At 45.9% G+C, this 22,641-nt stretch overlaps 1 protein-coding gene across 1 annotated transcript; it reads left to right on the top strand.

Moving 5' to 3' along the window:
- Positions 1–2,145: 2,145 nt before the first annotated feature.
- hsf2bp (heat shock transcription factor 2 binding protein) lies at positions 2,146–22,019 on the top strand (the record flags this gene model as incomplete). Its single annotated transcript, XM_080758650.1, has 15 exons — positions 2,146–2,205; positions 3,634–3,702; positions 3,792–3,860; positions 3,951–3,977; positions 4,109–4,228; positions 4,317–4,385; positions 4,476–4,544; positions 4,635–4,886; positions 9,987–10,136; positions 14,460–14,607; positions 16,391–16,508; positions 17,391–17,494; positions 20,662–20,870; positions 21,228–21,300; positions 21,922–22,019. 15 exons carry the CDS (start codon positions 2,146–2,148, stop codon positions 22,017–22,019), a joined length of 1,635 nt encoding a protein of 544 aa, XP_080614776.1.
- Positions 22,020–22,641: the final 622 nt, after the last annotated feature.

Here is a 22,641-nt window from a genome sequence, read left to right as displayed (position 1 = left end):
GCTGAATATAGGAGGGGCTAGCGCCCCCTATAGAAGGGGCTAGGGCCCTATAAATCTATACGCTATGGCTGAATATAGGAAGCGCTAAAGATCAGCTGAAAATGTACAAGATCCCCCTTGATTTCTTACGGTTGTAGTTTTTCTCCCCCCCCCCCCCCACACACACACACACACACACACACACACACACACTGCCTTGGAAAACACCAACACTGCTAGAATGGCCGCACATGTACAAATGAAGCACTATTTCTGTACAGTCTAATAAGTCACTTTTCTATAAGAATGTCTGTCAGCACTTCTGTCGTTTTCCAATAAACGTCATCACTGGCGACGGCCTGTCTGTGTCTAATTGTCTCGAAGGCAGGGGGGGGGTCTTCAACAGAGGGTCTCTACGGAGGGGGTCCTCTTTAGAGACAGAGGGTCTGGGACCCCTAGGGGGTCCTCCCTAGAGATACCGTGGGGGGGGCGTGGGGGGGGGGGGGGGGGGGGGGGGGGCTTGTGATTGCGAATGCAGTGAGCACTTACTACCAGTAAGACGCGCAAACGCGGGAAGCGAACGCAGCTGAGACCCTGCAGATCATGTCTGTCTGTGTGTCTGTCCCGCTGTTACGGTATATGTGGACCTGGCCCCTTTTGTGCCCATATATGGAGCTGAGTGGACCTGGCCCCTTTTGTGCCCATATATGGAGCTGAGTGATTGCTGATGCAACACACTCCATATTTGGATAGCGGGACAGACACACAGACAGACAGACACACAGACAGACATGATCTGCTAGGTCTCATAGTAAGTGCTCATTGCGTTCGCAATGAGACCTAGCAGATCATGTCTGTGTGTCTGTCTGTCTGTCCCGCTTTTGTGCCCATATATGGAGCTGAGTGATTTGTTTGTGACTGATGCAAGTGTCTGTCCCGCCGTTACGTCACCATGACTGAGCCATAACCATATAAGGAGTCCCCAAAGCAGCTATACGTCCAAAACCCAAATATGTACGAGCTGCGTTCGCTTCCCGCGTTTGCGTGTCTTACTTGTAAGTCGCTCTGGATCAAGAGCGTCTGCCTCTGGTGGCGGGCAGGTGGTGTTACAGCGTGACAGACTGACAGACACACAGACAGACAGACATGTTCTGCTAGGTCTCATAGTTAGTGCTCATTGCGTTCGCAATTATTATCATTATTATTATTATTATTATAGTAGTAGTAGTTGCAGTAATAGTAGTAGTAGCCTAGCAGCAGCAGCAGCATCCGTAGCCTATTATCTATTATTATTAGTAATAGTAGTAATAAATAATAATATGAACAACTAAAACCACTGACGATTTCTCCTCATTTTACCAGCTCAGTTTACAATATATAGGCAAAATATAGGCTTTGCTGCCTCTCTGGTGATAACTGCACATGCCAGAATACATGTTGCAGTATTCCACAAAGCTTGTATTATCCATACTTTCATCATACTAAGCATTCAAGTATGACTGAGGTATAATAAAGTACAGCCGCCATGTGTTCCTAAAACAGAAAGATTGGGTATTGGGTAAGACTGACGGTATGTATCTTTCAGGACCTTTCACTGCTTTAATTGTCTCAACCATTACTCAATGGCTCTGGTCTCAGCCACCGCGGTAGATATTTTGACATTCCGTTTTTTTGCCACTATACTGTTGGGAGCAGCCATAAACTACACAGGTTCATTTCGATGTTCTGGGCATCTTCAATTGTAACGTTAGTGTTAGTAAAAAGCAGGTAACGTTTGAAGCAGACTAACTATCAGTCACTTTTCCATTCACTGTAGTAGAAGGAGGTGCGGGGAAACCGCACATGTGTCGTCTCCGCCCACAGGAAATAAATTGGTGACCAGCCGAAATATGTGCCAATGGTGTAGACAATCATAAAATGTCAGTGACCGGGGAAATTGGTGACCAGCCGAAATATGTGCCAATGGTGTAGAGTGTAGAGTAGACGATCATAAAATGTCAGTGACCGTTTGTTTATTAGCAGAGTTGAACTAGCTAGCTGGTATTCAGGCCTCCTAAAGACCCTCCATGTAAACTTATGTGAAGTCCACATATGGTCACACATTTCGGCAGGTCACCATTGCCACCGTAACACCCGTGGCTGCAGGTGAAGTTTTAAATCAACAGCATGGCCGCCGCTGCTCCACAACAACAACACACCACCTCAGACTGTAGTCCCGAAGGAAAGGTAAAGGTAAACACATGTTATGATGAATTGGAAGTGGAAGACCCTGATGGAAACAAGTCTTTTTCTGCGTTTATCCTCGTAGCAGTTTGTGTTGACCTGTCGTACTTTCACTGAACTGAACCCGTTCTGTGAAAAACATGTTCAATCATGGGGCTATTATCATGCAGTCATGTGTTTTTCCTTTAGTATCAAACTATCCATGCATGCATTTCATGGTGTGGAGAGAGACTTATAATTATTTATTGTCCTGAATGTATGCATGATTGACCTGAGCAAAACAAATTTCCCTTGTGGATAATAAAGACATATCTAATCTAATCTAATGCACCTGCGTCTCATGTTGTGGATCTCGTCAAAGATGACCCAACTGGCACTGAATGGCACTCGGTGTGTTCGATATAAGTACGCTGACCGCCATACCAATACAGACTAATAGGCGAGTGCGCTCCCGGTGTGCAACTGTGGATTTCCCAAACGAACCCCGTTTGAAAAAAGTAGCCGGGGCGCTCGGATAAAAATGCTTTTTATTAAACAACGCGGGATGCAGCAGTGCTAATTTCGGGCGCAGCAACTAACTAACACCCGTGGGATAAAAAGTGAGTACTTTATATTTGCAATCCGAATGTTTATATATACGGATTTCGTGTAAATGTAGCGATCGCAAAAAACAGGGTGCAGTTACTGCATGACTGTCATGATAATCATCATGGCAGTCATGTTTTCAGGGCTATTAGGAATGATGACATAATATAAAACATAGTTATGACACCACTGACTGAGGAAATGTACACTCTCAGAGTGTAGGCCTACAAATGGACCAAACTATCATTTAGCTGAGGACCCCCTGGAACTCCCTCAAGGACCCCTGGGAGCCCCAGACCCCACTTTGGGAACAACTGCTGTAGATGGCATCAACCAATACTATCATCTTACCCACTTGAGCCCTATTGAAACATTTCCAAAGCTTACCCTGCATTGATAGCTTTGTTGCAGATCGGCAAATGTAAAGTTTTTGCCTATAATGAGTAATGACATGGCCAAAAGGTGATTAAGACCCATTTATGCTCTGTGGAGACAATACTTACGGTATGTATGTTCTCTGCATTCATTTTGTCCATCTTTGAGCACATTTTGAAACCTTACAGATACAGAAATGCATATCCATAAGGTGCAAGAGTTGCATGGTACATGAGGAGCACTGTAGCTGCCTTGCATATATACATGCATACATATAGGATCCGAACAACACAAACCTATGCACATAACACAAGAATAAACATAAAAATCACACCCGTGTGAAGTGTGGGGCACTCTTATCATCGTACATCATCATGACATAAAATAGACAATATGCCTATTTGCTCAGACACTGACGTAAAATCTACATTCATTGTCAATGGGAATTTAATGTGTTTTTCTGTGTTTCAGGACGGAGGCGAGGGCGGTTTAGTGATCGTAGGATGTGTTCTCTTGTGTTTCAGGACGGAGGCGAGGACGGTTTAGTGATCGTAGGATGTGTTCTCTGTGTTTCAGGACGGAGGCGAGGACGGTTTAGTGATCGTAGGATGTGTTCTCTTGTGTTTCAGGACGGAGGCGAGGACGGTTTAGTGATCGTAGGATGTGTTCTCTTGTGTTTCAGGACGGAGGCGAGGACGGTTTAGTGATCGTAGGACGTGTTCTCTTGTGTTTCAGGACGGAGGCGAGGACGGTTTAGTGATCGTAGGATGTGTTCTCTTGTGTTTCAGGACGGAGGCGAGGGCGGTTTAGTGATCGTAGGATGTGTTCTCTGTGTTTCAGGATGGAGGCGAGGGCGGTTTAGTGATCGTAGGATGTGTTCTCTTGTGTTTCAGGACGGAGGCGAGGGCGGTTTAGTGATCGTAGGATGTGTTCTCTTGTGTTTCAGGATGGAGGCGAGGACGGTTTAGTGATCGTAGGATGTGTTCTCTGTGTTTCAGGATGGAGGCGAGGACGGTTTAGTGATCGTAGGATGTGTTCTCTGTGTTTCAGGACGGAGGCGAGGACGGTTTAGTGATCGTAGGATGTGTTCTCTGTGTTTCAGGACGGAGGCGAGGACGGTTTAGTGATCGTAGGATGTGTTCTCTGTGTTTCAGGACGGAGGCGAGGACGGTTTAGTGATCGTAGGATGTGTTCTCTTGTGTTTCAGGACGGAGGCGAGGACGGTTTAGTGATCGTAGGATGTGTTCTCTTGTGTTTCAGGATGGAGGCGAGGACGGTTTAGTGATCGTAGGATGTGTTCTCTTGTGTTTCAGGACGGAGGCGAGGACGGTTTAGTGATCGTAGGATGTGTTCTCTTGTGTTTCAGGACGGAGGCGAGGACGGTTTAGTGATCATAGGACGTGTTCTCTTGTGTTTCAGGACGGAGGCGAGGACGGTTTAGTGATCGTAGGACGTGTTCTCTTGTGTTTCAGGACGGAGGCGAGGACGGTTTTGTCTTGGTGAGGAAAGGAGACTTGGAGAGGTTAAGGTCGGAGGTCATGCAGCTCCGTGACTCTCTGCCCAGACTGGTTCACGCCACCAAGAAATGTGCGATAAGTACGAAACGGGAGTGTCTTCACCTGATCTCCAGACTGGAGACGATGCAGAGCGAGTGTCAACAGGAGTGTCTTCACCTGAGCTCCAGACTGGAGACGATGCAGAGCGAGTGTCAAAAAGAACGAGAGGTGAGTAAGGGCCGATTCATACTCCTAGTTAGAGGCATCCTAACCAGATGCATCGAGAGGCATCTGGTTAGGATGCCTCTCGCTGGTTCTCATGTTGTGTTGTACTGGTTTCAGGGAGAAGCTGGTTCTCATGTTGTGTTGTACTGGTTTCAGGGAGAAGCTGGTTCTCATGTTGTGTTGTACTGGTTTCAGGGAGAAGCTGGTTCTCATGTTGTGTTGTACTGGTTTCAGGGAGAAGCTGGATCTCATGTTGTGTTGTACTGGTTTCAGGGAGAAGCTGGTTCTCATGTTGTGTTGTACTGGTTTCAGGGAGAAGCTGGTTCTCATGTTGTGTTGTACTGGTTTCAGGGGAGAAGCTGGTTCTCATGTTGTGTTGTACTGGTTTCAGGGAGAAGCTGGTTCTCATGTTGTGTTGTACTGGTTTCAGGGAGAAGCTGGTTCTCATGTTGTGTTGTACTGGTTTCAGGGAGAAGCTGGTTCTCATGTTGTGTTGTACTGGTTTCAGGGAGAAGCTGGATCTCATGTTGTGTTGTACTGGTTTCAGGGAGAAGCTGGTTCTCATGTTGTGTTGTACTGGTTTCAGGGAGAAGCTGGTTCTCATGTTGTGTTGTACTAGTTTCAGGGGAAGCTGGTTCTCATGTTGTGTTGTACTGGTTTCAGGGGAGAAGCTGGTTCTCATGTTGTGTTGTACTGGTTTCAGGGAGAAGCTGGTTCTCATGTTGTGTTGTACTGGTTTCAGGGAGAAGCTGGTTCTCATGTTGTGTTGTACTGGTTTCAGGGAGAAGCTGGTTCTCATGTTGTGTTGTACTGGTTTCAGGGAGAAGCTGGTTCTCATGTTGTGTTGTACTGGTTTCAGGGGAGAAGCTGGTTCTCATGTTGTGTTGTACTGGTTTCAGGGAGAAGCTGGTTCTCATGTTGTGTTGTACTGGTTTCAGGGAGAAGCTGGTTCTCATGTTGTGTTGTACTAGTTTCAGGGAGAAGCTGGTTCTCATGTTGTGTTGTACTGGTTTCAGGGAGAAGCTGGTTCTCATGTTGTGTTGTACTGGTTTCAGGGGAGAAGCTGGTTCTCATGTTGTGTTGTACTGGTTTCAGGGAGAAGCTGGTTCTCATGTTGTGTTGTACTGGTTTCAGGGAGAAGCTGGTTCTCATGTTGTGTTGTACTGGTTTCAGGGAGAAGCTGGTTCTCATGTTGTGTTGTACTGGTTTCAGGGAGAAGCTGGTTCTCATGTTGTGTTGTACTGGTTTCAGGGAGAAGCTGGTTCTCATGTTGTGTTGTACTGGTTTCAGGGAGAAGCTGGTTCTCATGTTGTGTTGTACTGGTTTCAGGGAGAAGCTGGTTCTCATGTTGTGTTGTACTGGTTTCAGGGGAGAAGCTGGTTCTCATGTTGTGTTGTACTGGTTTCAGGGAGAAGCTGGTTCTCATGTTGTGTTGTACTGGTTTCAGGGAGAAGCTGGTTCTCATGTTGTGTTGTACTGGTTTCAGGGAGAAGCTGGTTCTCATGTTGTGTTGTACTGGTTTCAGGGAGAAGCTGGTTCTCATGTTGTGTTGTACTGGTTTCAGGGAGAAGCTGGTTCTCATGTTGTGTTGTACTGGTTTCAGGGAGAAGCTGGTTCTCATGTTGTGTTGTACTGGTTTCAGGGAGAAGCTGGTTCTCATGTTGTGTTGTACTGGTTTCAGGGAGAAGCTGGTTCTCATGTTGTGTTGTACTGGTTTCAGGGAGAAGCTGGTTCTCATGTTGTGTTGTACTGGTTTCAGGGAGAAGCTGGTTCTCATGTTGTGTTGTACTGTTTTCAGGGAGAAGCTGGTTCTCATGTTGTGTTGTACTGGTTTCAGGGAGAAGCTGGTTCTCATGTTGTGTTGTACTAGTTTCAGGGAGAAGCTGGTTCTCATGTTGTGTTGTACTGTTTTCAGGGAGAAGCTGGTTCTCATGTTGTGTTGTACTGGTTTCAGGGAGAAGCTGGTTCTCATGTTGTGTTGTACTGGTTTCAGGGAGAAGCTGGTTCTCATGTTGTGTTGTACTGGTTTCAGGGAGAAGCTGGTTCTCATGTTGTGTTGTACTGGTTTCAGGGGTTAACTGGTTCTCATGTTGTGTTGTACTAGTTTCAGGGAGAAGCTGGTTCTCATGTTGTGTTGTACTGGTTTCAGGGAGAAGCTGGTTCTCATGTTGTGTTGTACTGGTTTCAGGGAGAAGCTGGTTCTCATGTTGTGTTGTACTGGTTTCAGGGAGAAGCTGGTTCTCATGTTGTGTTGTACTGGTTTCAGGGAGAAGCTGGTTCTCATGTTGTGTTGTACTGGTTTCAGGGAGAAGCTGGTTCTCATGTTGTGTTCTGGTTTCAGGGAGAAACTGGTTCTCATGTTGTGTTGTACTGGTTTCAGGGAGAAGCTGGTTCTCATGTTGTGTTGTACTGGTTTCAGGGAGAAGCTGGTTCTCATGTTGTGTTGTACTGGTTTCAGGGGAGAAGCTGGTTCTCATGTTGTGTTGTACTGGTTTCAGGGAGAAGCTGGTTCTCATGTTGTGTTGTACTGGTTTCAGGGAGAAGCTGGTTCTCATGTTGTGTTGTACTAGTTTCAAGGAGAAGCTGGTTCTCATGTTGTGTTGTACTAGTTTCAGGGAGAAGCTGGTTCTCATGTTGTGTTGTACTGGTTTCAGGGAGAAACTGGTTCTCATGTTGTGTTGTACTGGTTTCAGGGAGAAGCTGGTTCTCATGTTGTGTTGTACTGGTTTCAGGGAGAAACTGGTTCTCATGTTGTGTTGTACTGGTTTCAGGGAGAAGCTGGTTCTCATGTTGTGTTGTACTGGTTTCAGGGAGAAACTGGTTCTCATGTTGTGTTGTACTGCTTTCAGGGAGAAGCTGGTTCTCATGTTGTGTTGTACTGGTTTCAGAGAGAAGCTGGTTCTCATGTTGTGTTGTACTGGTTTCAGGGAGAAACTGGTTCTCATGTTGTGTTGTACTGCTTTCAGGGAGAAGCTGGTTCTCATGTTGTGTTGTACTGGTTTCAGGGAGAAGCTGGTTCTCATGTTGTGTTGTACTGGTTTCAGGGAGAAGCTGGTTCTCATGTTGTGTTGTACTGGTTTCAGGGAGAAGCTGGTTCTCATGTTGTGTTGTACTGGTTTCAGGGAGAAGCTGGTTCTCATGTTGTGTTGTACTGGTTTCAGGGAGAAGCTGGTTCTCATGTTGTGTTGTACTGGTTTCAGGGAGAAGCTGGTTCTCATGTTGTGTTGTACTGGTTTCAGGGAGAAGCTGGTTCTCATGTTGTGTTGTACTGGTTTCAGGGATAAGCTGGTTCTCATGTTGTGTTGTACTGGTTTCAGGGAGAAGCTGGTTCTCATGTTGTGTTGTACTGGTTTCAGGGAGAAGCTGGTTCTCATGTTGTGTTGTACTGGTTTCAGGGAGAAGCTGGTTCTCATGTTGTGTTGTACTGGTTTCAGGGAGAAGCTGGTTCTCATGTTGTGTTGTACTGGTTTCAGGGGAAGCTGGTTCTCATGTTGTGTTGTACTGGTTTCAGGGAGAAGCTGGTTCTCATGTTGTGTTGTACTGGTTTCAGGGGAAGCTGGTTCTCATGTTGTGTTGTACTGGTTTCAGGGAGAAGCTGGTTCTCATGTTGTGTTGTACTGGTTTCAGGAGAAGCTGGTTCTCATGTTGTGTTGTACTGGTTTCAGGGAGAAGCTGGTTCTCATGTTGTGTTGTACTGGTTTCAGGGAGAAGCTGGTTCTCATGTTGTGTTGTACTGGTTTCAGGGAGAAGCTGGTTCTCATGTTGTGTTGTACTGGTTTCAGGGAGAAGCTGGTTCTCATGTTGTGTTGTACTGGTTTCAGGGAGAAGCTGGTTCTCATGTTGTGTTGTACTGGTTTCAGGGAGAAGCTGGTTCTCATGTTGTGTTGTACTGGTTTCAGGGAGAAGCTGGTTCTCATGTTGTGTTGTACTGGTTTCAGGGAGAAGCTGGTTCTCATGTTGTGTTGTACTGGTTTCAGGGAGAAGCTGGTTCTCATGTTGTGTTGTACTGGTTTCAGGGAGAAGCTGGTTCTCATGTTGTGTTGTACTGGTTTCAGGGGAAGCTGGTTCTCATGTTGTGTTGTACTGGTTTCAGGGAGAAGCTGGTTCTCATGTTGTGTTGTACTGGTTTCAGGGGAAGCTGGTTCTCATGTTGTGTTGTACTGGTTTCAGGGAGAAGCTGGTTCTCATGTTGTGTTGTACTGGTTTCAGGAGAAGCTGGTTCTCATGTTGTGTTGTACTGGTTTCAGGGAGAAGCTGGTTCTCATGTTGTGTTGTACTGGTTTCAGGGAGAAGCTGGTTCTCATGTTGTGTTGTACTGGTTTCAGGGAGAAGCTGGTTCTCATGTTGTGTTGTACTGGTTTCAGGGAGAAGCTGGTTCTCATGTTGTGTTGTACTGGTTTCAGGGGAAGCTGGTTCTCATGTTGTGTTGTACTGGTTTCAGGGAGAAGCTGGTTCTCATGTTGTGTTGTACTGGTTTCAGGGAGAAGCTGGTTCTCATGTTGTGTTGTACTGGTTTCAGGGAGAAGCTGGTTCTCATGTTGTGTTGTACTGGTTTCAGGGAGAAGCTGGTTCTCATGTTGTGTTGTACTGGTTTCAGGGAGAAGCTGGTTCTCATGTTGTGTTGTACTGGTTTCAGGGGAAGCTGGTTCTCATGTTGTGTTGTACTGGTTTCAGGGAGAAGCTGGTTCTCATGTTGTGTTGTACTGGTTTCAGGGAGAAGCTGGTTCTCATGTTGTGTTGTACTGGTTTCAGGGAGAAGCTGGTTCTCATGTTGTGTTGTACTGGTTTCAGGGAGAAGCTGGTTCTCATGTTGTGTTGTACTGGTTTCAGGGAGAAGCTGGTTCTCATGTTGTGTTGTACTGGTTTCAGGGAGAAGCTGGTTCTCATGTTGTGTTGTACTGGTTTCAGGGAGAAGCTGGTTCTCATGTTGTGTTGTACTGGTTTCAGGGAGAAGCTGGTTCTCATGTTGTGTTGTACTGGTTTCAGGGAGAAGCTGGTTCTCATGTTGTGTTGTACTGGTTTCAGGGAGAAGCTGGTTCTCATGTTGTGTTGTACTGGTTTCAGGGAGAAGCTGGTTCTCATGTTGTGTTGTACTGGTTTCAGGGGAAGCTGGTTCTCAGGGACCAGCTGTGGGAGAGCAGAGAGCAGCTCCAGCAGCAGGCTGAGTTCTGCGTGGGTCTTGGAGCGTCCACCGTCACCCTGCTGTGGAGCGTGTCTGGGAAGGAGGAGGCCGTGGCGGACATCCTGAACGATGTGAGTGTCAGTGTTGTTTTTTTCCTCGACTAAAAACTATAAGACGGAAAATGTTCGTCGACCTTTACCTTTTTTTCCACGGACGAAAACTAAACGGAAACTAAATGAAAACTAAGCTGTGACGACTAAAACTAAGACTAACTAGAACTGCACTCTGTCGAGTGCATACTTGCTTGTTGCACACTAGTAGGCCATAAATGGCCTACTAGTGCGCAAGCAGAGCGCGCAAGTACTTCCGACCGCTGTAAACTGTGGAATCTCAGTATCTCTGTGAAGGAACGTTTGAAATGTATAATTATTAGGTGTAACTATTTGCTACCTACCTACTTTATGCATATAAACACCTAGTATTATTAAGTATGGTTCAAGTTTCTATCTATATAAGAAATACAGTTTTATCGATGTAGATATATTCTGGATCCCTTTTTAGTTTTTTTAAGAGAAATTAATCATTGACGTGTGATGAAAAAAAAAGGTATATAAACTGAATTAAAATATGTTATACAGTATAATTATTCTGTAAACTGTGGAATCTCAGTGTCTCTGTGAAGGAACGTTTGAAATGTCTAATTATTAGGTGTAACTATTTGCTACCATCTCCTCCAGTGCGTCGCCCTCTAGTGTAATGGGAGTAGCGTTGTTGGTGTTTATTTTAACCCATTCTGACCTGAGATCAGATTCATACGAGGTTTCCACTGGACACACACTGGTCTGATGAACCCATTCTGACCTGAGATCAGATTCTAAAAAATGTCAGTCGTTCTTCGATTTTTCAAAAATAGCAGACCTACAAGCTCGTAGCGCGCCACTCGGTGGCGCGCTATGAGCTTGTAGATCTGCTATTTTTCAATAGCTAAAGCATAACATGATGCTAACACCAAAACGGGTTCCCGGTCAGAATGGGTTAAAGGACAACTTTAGTTTTTTTTCAACCAAGGTTCATGTTTTAGGTTGTCATTAGAGAAAGTAAAAGATGAGTGTAATTCCTTTTTCATTTGCTGCTTTCTGTCGTTTTAGGGATTTTAGCTCTTTTTGACAGGGGGGCGGGGGCATTCGAGCATGGAGCTAAATGTGTATTTTTTTTTACCAAATTTGATGATTAGTTTTTTTATTATTTACTATTGTCCTAATAAACCCCAGGAAATTACATCTGGCTACAGAAGATCACAGGATCTACTGATTGTGAAGGTAGCCTATAGGGGGAAGGCTTATACATGTGTGTCATAGGCTCAATATGTCAGTTTGTCACATTCAATAGATCCTGTGATCTTTTGTGGCCAGATGTAATTTCTTGGGGTTTATTAGGACTATAGTAAATAATAAAAAAGATAATCGCCATAATATTTTGTAAAGAAATACCTATTTAGCCCCATGCTCGAATGCCCCCGCCCCCCCCCCCTGTCAAAAACTGCAAAAATCCCAAAAACAAAAGAAAGCAGCAATTGAAAGAAAATCAACAGTCATCTTTTACTTTCTATAATAACAACCTAAAACATGAACCTTGGTTGAAAAAAACTAAAGTTGTCCTTTAACACATTTTGTACATAGTACGTCCTGAAACGTCATAAGGATTGGAACCGAGAGGTGCCTACGACGTCTGTGGACGTCCTAGCGACGTCCAAACGACGCGGGGCGAGATGATAATATTCAGAATTATTATTATTATTTTTTTGGCATTTCGCTTTTCGCTTGCCGTATGCTAACGCTCTGTGCAACTATTAGCTTGTCATTGACTCCCATGTTAGCGCGGCGGAAAGAATGACTCGTATCTCCTCATCCAGGGCGCTCTCCGTGGTGATGAATGGATCGATATGCTGGCGCTGCGTTTCTGCTCCTCATCCGTCTCTCCCGCAAAATATGAACTCTTTTTGGAGCGTATATAAATATATTAAGATGATCGGAGATTGTGAGGTCACTTTGTCAGTCAACTTTTTTAAGAAAGTATTTCCGGTTCATGGCTTTCAAAATAGAAGCGATCACTACTCTGGCGATTACTCTGGCGCAAGCAGCGCCTTTATTTTGATGCAGTTCCGGTACTAAATGTGTTTTAAGGGCCTTGCTCTTTCCTCTGTGGATGGTGAGGCCAAGGCGTGTTGAGATGGCTGAGGTTGTCTTCTCCTGCATTTGATGTTGGGTGTGGGATAGAAGAGCAAGGTCATCTCTCCCAAACAGGACACGTATACTTCGCAGAGTTTTAAGTTTCCAAAAATATCATGGATTCCAGTTGAAAAAAGAAAAATCATTTTAAAAAAAAAAAGGTTTTTTCATGTATATATTATAATCATATTTATTTATATAAAGAATCAATAAGTTTGCATTGTTTTTTATCATTTTTTTTTTTATATTTATCGCTGTGATAGTTACATTTTTTTTTAATGTTAATTGTTTCTATTTTCATGCAGATTTTAAACATAACGACTTCTGATTTTAATTCATCTAGATGCTCATTAAACTTGTTTTTATTATTAATATTTAATTCAATCAAATAATCTTCTGACTGACCCAACATTTCGGAAATAATATCACGTTGGCAACTTATCCAAAGTTGTTGATCCTCCATTACTATATCTTGCGTTTTAAATATTATCTTTAATCCTGATTTACAATTGTCAGATATTGAATCACACGAAATACAAAAGTAACCTTTATCCGCGAGTCGAATGACCGAATCGTCACAAGTTCGACATAAAGTTTTCGGCGAATCTTCCAATTTAAAGTCAATAATCCTCCCAAAATAACTATATAATATTTTCGTCTCTAAGTCATTTACATTGTTCATATTAAAAGAAAGCTTTTCTGTTGGTTCCTCATTTAATATAATTTTTTTTCCTTCTGTATCAAACCATAATCTTAATTCTCGAACTTCTGGTATATCAAGCTGGGACCGGATTACACAAATGACCATATTTCTTACGTCATCATTGAGAGCTAGTCATATACATATACACACCACGTACTCTGGTCCCAGCAGATCAGGCACAATTTGCTATTTTATTTTACTGATTATGTATATAGTATACGTATGACTAGCTCTAAATGATGACGTAATGGTCATTTATGTAATCTGGTCCCAGCAAACCAGGCACAGATTTGCAGTTTTTTTTTGCATACACATCAAATGGCGGGACAGCTGTCACGGTGAAGAGCCCGGGCGGAATTATTACTTGCGCGCTCTGCTTGCGCAAGTAAATATACTGACAATTAAAATGGACTAGTAGACAAGAGATCCAGTATAAGTGAATTTACACTTGGTTGCATGCTGAAAATAGCCGATCTACAAGCCCCCAACAACGCGTCGCAGCGTGAATCCAGGCTTTCATTTTTCGCGCAGACGAAATGAAAGCCTGGGTATCGAGGCTACCGTAACCCTAAACCCTAAATGAAAGCCTGGGTATGGAGGCTACCGTAACCCTGAACCCTAAATGAAAGCCTGGGTATGGAGGCTACCGTAACCCTAAACCCTAAATGAAAGCCTGGGTATGGGAGGCTACCGTAACCCTAAACCCTAAATGAAAGCCTGGGTATGGAGGCTACCGTAACCCTAAACCCTAAAGCCTGGGTATGGAGGCTACCGTAACCCTAAACCCTAAATGAAAGCCTGGGTATGGAGGCTACCGTAACCCTAAACCCTAAATGAAAGCCTGGGTATGGGAGGCTACCGTAACCCTAAACCCTAAATGAAAGCCTGGGTATGGAGGCTATCGTAACCCTAAACCCTAAATGAAAGCCTGGGTATTGAGGCTACCGTAACCCTAAACCCTAAATGAAAGCCTGGGTATGGAGGCTACCGTAACCCTAAACCCTAAAGCCTGGGTATGGAGACTGCCGTAACCCTAAACCCTAAAGCCTGGGTATGGAGACTACCGTAACCCTAAACCCTAAAGCCTGGGTATGGAGGCTACCGTAACCCTAAACCCTAAATGAAAGCCTGGGTATGGAGGCTACCGTAACCCTAAACCCTAAAGCCTGGGTATGGAGACTACCGTAACCCTAAACCCTAAAGCCTGGGTATGGAGGCTACCGTAACCCTAAACCCTAAAGCCTGGGTATGGAGGCTACCGTAACCCTAAACCCTAAAGCCTGGGTATGGAGGCTACCGTAACCCTAAACCCTCATGGCTGATGTGAGTACGAGCGTCACGTCAAGCTCGTAGCGCGGCACCGGAGCTTGTGTAGATCTGCTATTTTTCAACCGCTTAAAGTATAACATACTGCTTAAAACACCAAAAGGGGGTTCCCGTTAAAGGTTAAAGGGGTTAAAGGGGTTAAAGGGGTTAAAGGGGTTCCCGTTAAAGGTTGAACTGTGTGTTTTGACATTTTTCAGGGTAAACTGCAGTCCTTCCTGAGCGTCGCGGGACAGACTCTGGAGAGCTTCGTCGGCTCTCTGGACGAGGAGAAGAAGCTGGAGACGCATCAGGAGCAGAACTCTCCTGAGCTGCAGTTTGTCCTGGCGGTGGCCGGGGTCATCGCCAGTAAGTGACACACACACACACACACACACACACACACACACAGGGCCCACACACTCCCCGTGTCCCCTAGGGTAGGTACCCTCACATGTTCTCCCCGTGTCCCCTATAGGGTAGGTACCCTCACATGTTCTCCCTGTGTCCCCTAGGGTAGGTATCCTCATATGTTCTCCCCGTGTCCCCTAGGGTAGGTACCCTCACATGTTCTCCCTGTGTCCCCTAGGGTAGGTACCCTCACATGTTCTCCCCGTGTCCCCTAGGGTAGGTACCCTCACATGTTCTCCCCGTGTCCCCTAGGGTAGGTACCCTCACATGTTCTCCCCGTGTCCCCTAGGGTAGGTACCCTCACATGTTCTCCCCGTGTCCCCTAGGGTAGGTACCCTCGCATGTTCTCCCCGTGTCCCCTAGGGTAGGTACCCTCACATGTTCTCCCCGTGTCCCCTAGGGTAGGTACCCTCACATGTTCTCCCCCAGGTGAAAAGAAGCAGCTTGGACTCCTCATGCATAGAAGGAAGCATGAGGCCAGTGCCCCCCCCCCCCCAGGTTGGCAGAGGAAGTGTAGCGCCCAGGATTACATTAGATAATTGACATCGGCTGAAAAAATGGGTTGCAAAATTGTGGGATAAAAATGATAATGAATAAAAATTAAAAACAAATTGTTTGGCCTACCAGCATGTGCACTTAAGCCTCTCCAGCTGATCCAAAATGCTGCAGCTCGCTTGGTCTTCAACCAGCCAAAATTCTCACATGTCTCCCCCCTGCTCCGCTCCCTCCACTGGCTCCCGGTCGCTGCCCGCACAGAATACAAAACTCTGATGCTGGCATTCAAAGCAACCAAAGGTATGGCTCCCCCATATCTTGCAAGTATGATCGAACCCTACAAACCCTCCCGCTCACTCAGATCAGCCAACGCAGGGAAGCTGGAAGTACCCTCACTAAAAACGCCGGGACAACAACGCTCCACACGTCCCAAACTCTTCTCCCTTCTGGCTCCAAAACTGTGGAATGCACTTCCCATTGCAGTCAGAACTGCAGCATCACTCCCAATCTTCCGCCGTAGTTTGAAAACCCACCTTTTCAGACTCCATCATGGCCCATAGCACTTACCCCTACCCCCTTAGATAGCAATTCTGTAGACTTAGATAGCATTTGATACAGACTTATAGCATGTTATGTAAACAGCATAAGTGCATTGTATGTAGTCATACTAGTCATAGCACGTCATAGTACATAATGTATATCATAGTAGTATAGATGTATAGCTTATTTCATTATAGATATTCCACTGTTACTTTCTTAGCTTACGCATGTTTCATGATAAATGTTTTTATGTGATGTATTCCCCATGCTTTTTGTTCTTGCTTAATGTAAGTCGCTCTGGATTAAGAGCGTCTGCTAAATGCCTAAATTGTAAATTGTAAATTGTAGAACCACTGTGCTAAATGGAACAGAGCCTTCATTAGTATCATTAACTGACTCTGTTTGACCAGAATGGAACAGAGCCTTCATTAGCATCATTAACACCGACTCTGTTTGACCAGAATGGAACAGAGCCTTCATTAGCGTCATTAACACTGACTCTGTTCTTTTCAAAATGGCTGCTGTGCATTCAGTAAAAGTCATGCTGGTTTTTATAACTACACCTGTTTATAACTGTACACCTGTTTGCTTCCAAACTCGTCATGATGTATTTTTACTTGCCAGTGTCTCTGTGATTCAAACCAGACCCCCCCCCCCCACACACACACACACACACACACACCCCCCCCCCCTTTTATCCAATCAGATATTGCGGCTGTGGCGTGTGGGCGGGATTACTTGTGCAGTGGCGCTCCGGTCCTTCTGGACACCCTCATGCAGCTTCTGATGACCATGAAGTCTGGAGTCTGTCCTCGCCTTAAAGTGTAAGATAAGACGCCATAACTGTTTGTCCAGGTTGATGGTCATGGCTCTGTACATGTGTATGTGTCCAGGTTGATGCTCTGTACATGTGTGTGTGTGTCCATGTTGATGGTCTGTACATGTGTGTGTGTGTCCAGGTTGATGGTCTGTACATGTGTATGTGTCCAGGTTGATGGTCATGGCTCTGTACATGTGTGTGTGTCCAGGTTGATGGTCTGTACATGTGTATGTGTCCAGGTTGATGGTCATGGCTCTGTGCATGTGTACGTGTCCATGTTGATGGTCTGTACATGTGTATGTGTCCAGGTTGATGGTCATGGCTCTGTACATGTGTGTGTGTCCATGTTGATGCTCTGTACATGTGTGTGTGTCCAGGTTGATGGTCATGGCTCTGTACATGTTGATGGTCATGGCTCTGTACATGTGTGTGTGTCCATGTTGATGCTCTGTACATGTGTGTGTGTCCAGGTTGATGGTCATGGCTCTGTACATGTTGATGGTCATGGCTCTGTACATGTGTATGTGTCCAGGTTGATGGTCTGTACATGTGTATGTGTCCATGTTGATGGTCTGTACATGTGTGTGTGTCCAGGTTGATGGTCTGTACATGTGTGTGTGTCCATGTTGATGGTCTGTACATGTGTATGTGTCCATGTTGATGCTCTGTACATGTGTGTATGTGTCCAGGTTGATGCTCTGTACATGTGTATGTGTCCAGGTTGATGCTCTGTACATGTGTGTGTGTCCAGGTTGATGCTCTGTACATGTGTGTATGTGTCCAGGTTGATGCTCTGTACATGTGTATGTGTCCAGGTTGATGGTCATGGCTCTGTACATGTGTATGTGTCCATGTTGATGGTCTGTACATGTGTGTGTGTGTCCAGGTTGATGGTCATGGCTCTGTACAACGTCAGCATCAGCGTCAAGGGTCTCAAGTACATCAGCGAGAGTCCAGGACTTCTGGACCTGATCTGGACCCTGTTGGAAGGTCAGTATCACGTTGTCATAGCAACATACCTACCTTTGGGAAGGTCAGTATCACGTTGTCATAGCAACATACCTACCTTTGGGAAGGTCAGTATCACGTTGTCATAGCAACATACCTACCTTTGGGAAGGTCAGTATCACGTTGTCATAGCAACATACCTACCTGTGGGAAGGTCAGTATCACGTTGTCATAGCAACATACCTACCTTTGGGAAGGTCAGTATCACGTTGTCATAGCAACATACCTACCTTTGGGAAGGTCAGTATCACGTTGTCATAGCAACATACCTACCTTTGGGAAGGTCAGTATCACGTTGTCATAGCAACATACCTACCTTTGGGAAGGTCAGTATCACGTTGTCATAGCAACATACCTACCTTTGGGAAGGTCAGTATCACGTTGTCATAGCAACATACCTACCTTTGGGAAGGTCAGTATCACGTTGTCATAGCAACATACCTACCTTTGGGAAGGTCAGTATCACGTTGTCATAGCAACATACCTACCTTTGGGAAGGTCAGTATCACGTTGTCATAGCAACATACCTACCTTTGGGAAGGTCAGTATCACGTTGTCATAGCAACATACCTACCTTTGGGAAGGTCAGTATCACGTTGTCATAGCAACATACCTACCTTTGGGAAGGTCAGTATCACGTTGTCATAGCAACATACCTACCTTTGGGAAGGTCAGTATCACGTTGTCATAGCAACATACCTACCTTTGGGAAGGTCAGTATCACGTTGTCATAGCAACATACCTACCTTTGGGAAGGTCAGTATCACGTTGTCATAGCAACATACCTACCTTTGGGAAGGTCAGTATCACGTTGTCATAGCAACATACCTACCTTTGGGAAGGTCAGTATCACGTTGTCATAGCAACATACCTACCTTTGGGAAGGTCAGTATCACGTTGTCATAGCAACATACCTACCTTTGGGAAGGTCAGTATCACGTTGTCATAGCAACATACCTACCTTTGGGAAGGTCAGTATCACGTTGTCATAGCAACATACCTACCTTTGGGAAGGTCAGTATCACGTTGTCATAGCAACATACCTACCTTTGGGAAGGTCAGTATCACGTTGTCATAGCAACATACCTACCTTTGGGAAGGTCAGTGACACGTTGTCATAGCAACATACCTACCTTTGGGAAGGTCAGTATCACGTTGTCATAGCAACATACCTACCTTTGGGAAGGTCAGTATCACGTTGTCATAGCAACATACCTACCTTTGGGAAGGTCAGTATCACGTTGTCATAGCAACATACCTACCTTTGGGAAGGTCAGTATCACGTTGTCATAGCAACATACCTACCTTTGGGAAGGTCAGTATCACGTTGTCATAGCAACATACCTACCTTTGGGAAGGTCAGTATCACGTTGTCATAGCAACATACCTACCTTTGGGAAGGTCAGTATCACGTTGTCATAGCAACATACCTACCTTTGGGAAGGTCAGTATCACGTTGTCATAGCAACATACCTAACTGTGGGAAGGTCAGTATCACGTTGTCATAGCAACATACCTACCTTTGGGAAGGTCAGTATCACGTTGTCATAGCAACATACCTACCTTTGGGAAGGTCAGTATCACGTTGTCATAGCAACATACCTACCTTTGGGAAGGTCAGTATCACGTTGTCATAGCAACATACCTAACTGTGGGAAGGTCAGTATCACGTTGTCATAGCAACATACCTACCTTTGGGAAGGTCAGTATCACGTTGTCATAGCAACATACCTACCTTTGGGAAGGTCAGTATCACGTTGTCATAGCAACATACCTACCTTTGGGAAGGTCAGTATCACGTTGTCATAGCAACATACCTACCTTTGGGAAGGTCAGTATCACGTTGTCATAGCAACATACCTACCTTTGGGAAGGTCAGTATCACGTTGTCATAGCAACATACCTACCTTTGGGAAGGTCAGTATCACGTTGTCATAGCAACATACCTACCTTTGGGAAGGTCAGTATCACGTTGTCATAGCAACATACCTACCTTTGGGAAGGTCAGTATCACGTTGTCATAGCAACATACCTACCTTTGGGAAGGTCAGTATCACGTTGTCATAGCAACATACCTACCTTTGGGAAGGTCAGTGACACGTTGTCATAGCAACATACCTACCTTTGGGAAGGTCAGTATCACGTTGTCATAGCAACATACCTACCTTTGGGAAGGTCAGTATCACGTTGTCATAGCAACATACCTACCTTTGGGAAGGTCAGTATCACGTTGTCATAGCAACATACCTACCTTTGGGAAGGTCAGTATCACGTTGTCATAGCAACATACCTACCTTTGGGAAGGTCAGTGACACGTTGTCATAGCAACATACCTACCTTTGGGAAGGTCAGTATCACGTTGTCATAGCAACATACCTACCTTTGGGAAGGTCAGTGACACGTTGTCATAGCAACATACCTACCTTTGGGAAGGTCAGTATCACGTTGTCATAGCAACATACCTACCTTTGGGAAGGTCAGTATCACGTTGTCATAGCAACATACCTACCTTTGGGAAGGTCAGTATCACGTTGTCATAGCAACATACCTACCTTTGGGAAGGTCAGTATCACGTTGTCATAGCAACATACCTACCTTTGGGAAGGTCAGTATCACGTTGTCATAGCAACATACCTACCTTTGGGAAGGTCAGTATCACGTTGTCATAGCAACATACCTACCTTTGGGAAGGTCAGTATCACGTTGTCATAGCAACATACCTACCTTTGGGAAGGTCAGTATCACGTTGTCATAGCAACATACCTAACTGTGGGAAGGTCAGTGACACCATTATAACCGTACTGTGTGTTTTATGCGTCTTGTCTGTGTTTTTATGGGTTTTAAAATGAGACTGGATCTCAACAAACCCTCCAGTAATAATCTGAACATTTAGTTTGAACTTTTGTTTGAGTCAATACCGCCCCCATGTGGCGGAGTCATGTTAACCCATTTTGACCTGAGATCAGATTGTAAAAAATGTCTTCTAATCTACATCCTGACAGTTTTCTGAAAAAGCTATGTCAGTCATATAGCAGAGATCTACAAGCTCGTAGCGCGCCAACCGAGTGGCGCGCTACGAGCTTGTAGATCTGGTGTCTCTCTCTCTCTCTCTCTAGACAGTAACCTGGTGTCTCTCTCCCCTCCCCCAGAGAGCCAATGGGAGGTGTGTGTGAACGCGCTGCGTCTCCTCCAGTCTCTGCTGCTGGAGAAGGACGTGGTGTCCATGTTGGGCCCCCAGGCTCTGCTGGAGGCCGGGCGCGTGGAGCGCGTCAGAGAGCTGAGCCTCAGCCGCCAGCCCGCCCTGAAAGACAGAGCCCTGGAGACCCTGCAGGACCTGCAGGCTCTGATGGAGACGCAGGTACGCACACACACACACACACACACACACGCACGCACGCGCACGCACACGCACGCGCACGCACGCACGCATGCGCACAGACACACACCTCCATCCCAGTGTTGCCAACGTTTAGAACGCTATTTTGTTTCCGATCCACACAGGAATTAGAAGGTTAATACTTTATGCATTTGAAGTGTGTATTTTATTTTCACTAGCAGACTACAGTGAGCTGCCAGTGCTTCCTCCGTTCTTGTTGTTGTCAAAACAGACCGCCTCCGTTATTTTCAATGAACCTATATATCGCACACCGGCGGCGTCCGACGCGCGTCCACGTCCTGGCCTGGCGCTCCGATACGCCACCGTTCTGTTTTCCAGGCGTTGCCGCGCCGCTGTGCACCCGGTGTGTGCTGGACTTCACAGAGCAAGAAGAGGATGAAGCACTGTGGCAGTCTGTCCACTGTGTGCAGTCTGTCCACTGTGTGCAGTCTGTCCACTGTGTGCAGTCTGTCCACTGTGTGCAGTCTGTGCACTGTGTGCAGTCTGTCCACTGTGTGCAGTCTGTCCACTGTGTGCAGTCTGTCCACTGTGGCAGTCTGTCCACTGTGTGCAGTCTGTCCACTGTGTGCAGTCTGTCCACTGTGTGCAGTCTGTCCACTGTGTGCAGTCTGTCCACTGTGTGCAGTCTGTCCACTGTGTGCAGTCTGTAGCAACAGAACCGAGCCGAGGAAGCCACTGAGCCAGACGCGCCGACCACCTTTAGTTTTGCCAACTTGGCGGATTTGAGGCTGAGAAGGAAAATTAAGAAAAATGAGGGTTTTATCTCTGGCGCCTGTCAACACGATTTGTCCCCAAATCACCAGAAAAAGTAGCTAGATTTCTCGCCAGAAGCTTTTCACTAATTCAGTCGCTAGGGGGGGGGGGGGGGGTCTGGAAAGAAGCTAAATATGGCGACAAATCCGCTAAGTTGGCAACACTGCTCCATCCTCCCTGGGTCTACAGGTCAGTAAAAAGTCTGGACGTTAAAGTCGAACACAGAGAAACCCTGGTTCCGTCTCCATCCCATGCCCAGGAGGATCCATGGGTCCCCCTGACCCCCGGCTGGACCCCCTGAACCCCCGGCTCGACCCCCTGACCCCCCGGCTCGACCCCCTGACCTTACGACCTTAGAGAGTAGACATGAATAGAGACGGCACCCGGAGGAAACCCTGAGGCGAAATGGACATAGTGGCCGAATTCGGTACTGCCCGCAAACACATGGACGCGCTGGTCCCGTTGACTTATCATTGTGCGCGTTCACCGACGGCAGCGCGCTCGTGTGTTTGGGGCCAATCCGTCCCAGAATGCACTCTGTTCCTCCTATACCCAGGAAGGAGGGGTGAAATCGCCTCATGCGCTTTTAGAGCAACTTAATGCAAAGTGGATGGAAGGAGAACTCTCTATTCATATATACTCTAAAGGTTACGACCCCTGTGTGTGTGTGTGTGTGTGTGTGTGTGTGTGTGTGTGTGTGGGGGGGTGTGTGTGTGTGTGTGTGTGTGTGTGTGTGTGTGTGTGTGTGTGTGTGTGTGTGTGTGTTATTTCATGTTAACCCATTCTGACCTGAGATCAGATTCATACGAGGTTTCCACTGGACACACACACTGGGTCTGATTAACCCATTCTGACCTGAGATCAGATTCTAAAAATTCGATTTTTCAAAAATAGCAGACCTACAAGCTCGTAGCGCGCCACTCGGTGGCGCGCTACGAGCTTGTAGATCTGCTATTTTTGCAATAGCTAAAGCACGACA

This window comes from Protomyctophum bolini (genome assembly GCF_963924005.1).
Source record: "Protomyctophum bolini genome assembly, chromosome: 24".
NCBI lineage: Eukaryota > Metazoa > Chordata > Actinopteri > Myctophiformes > Myctophidae > Protomyctophum > Protomyctophum bolini.
Note: the sequence above shows the minus strand (reverse complement) of the source record. Positions and strands in the feature narration are given on the sequence as shown.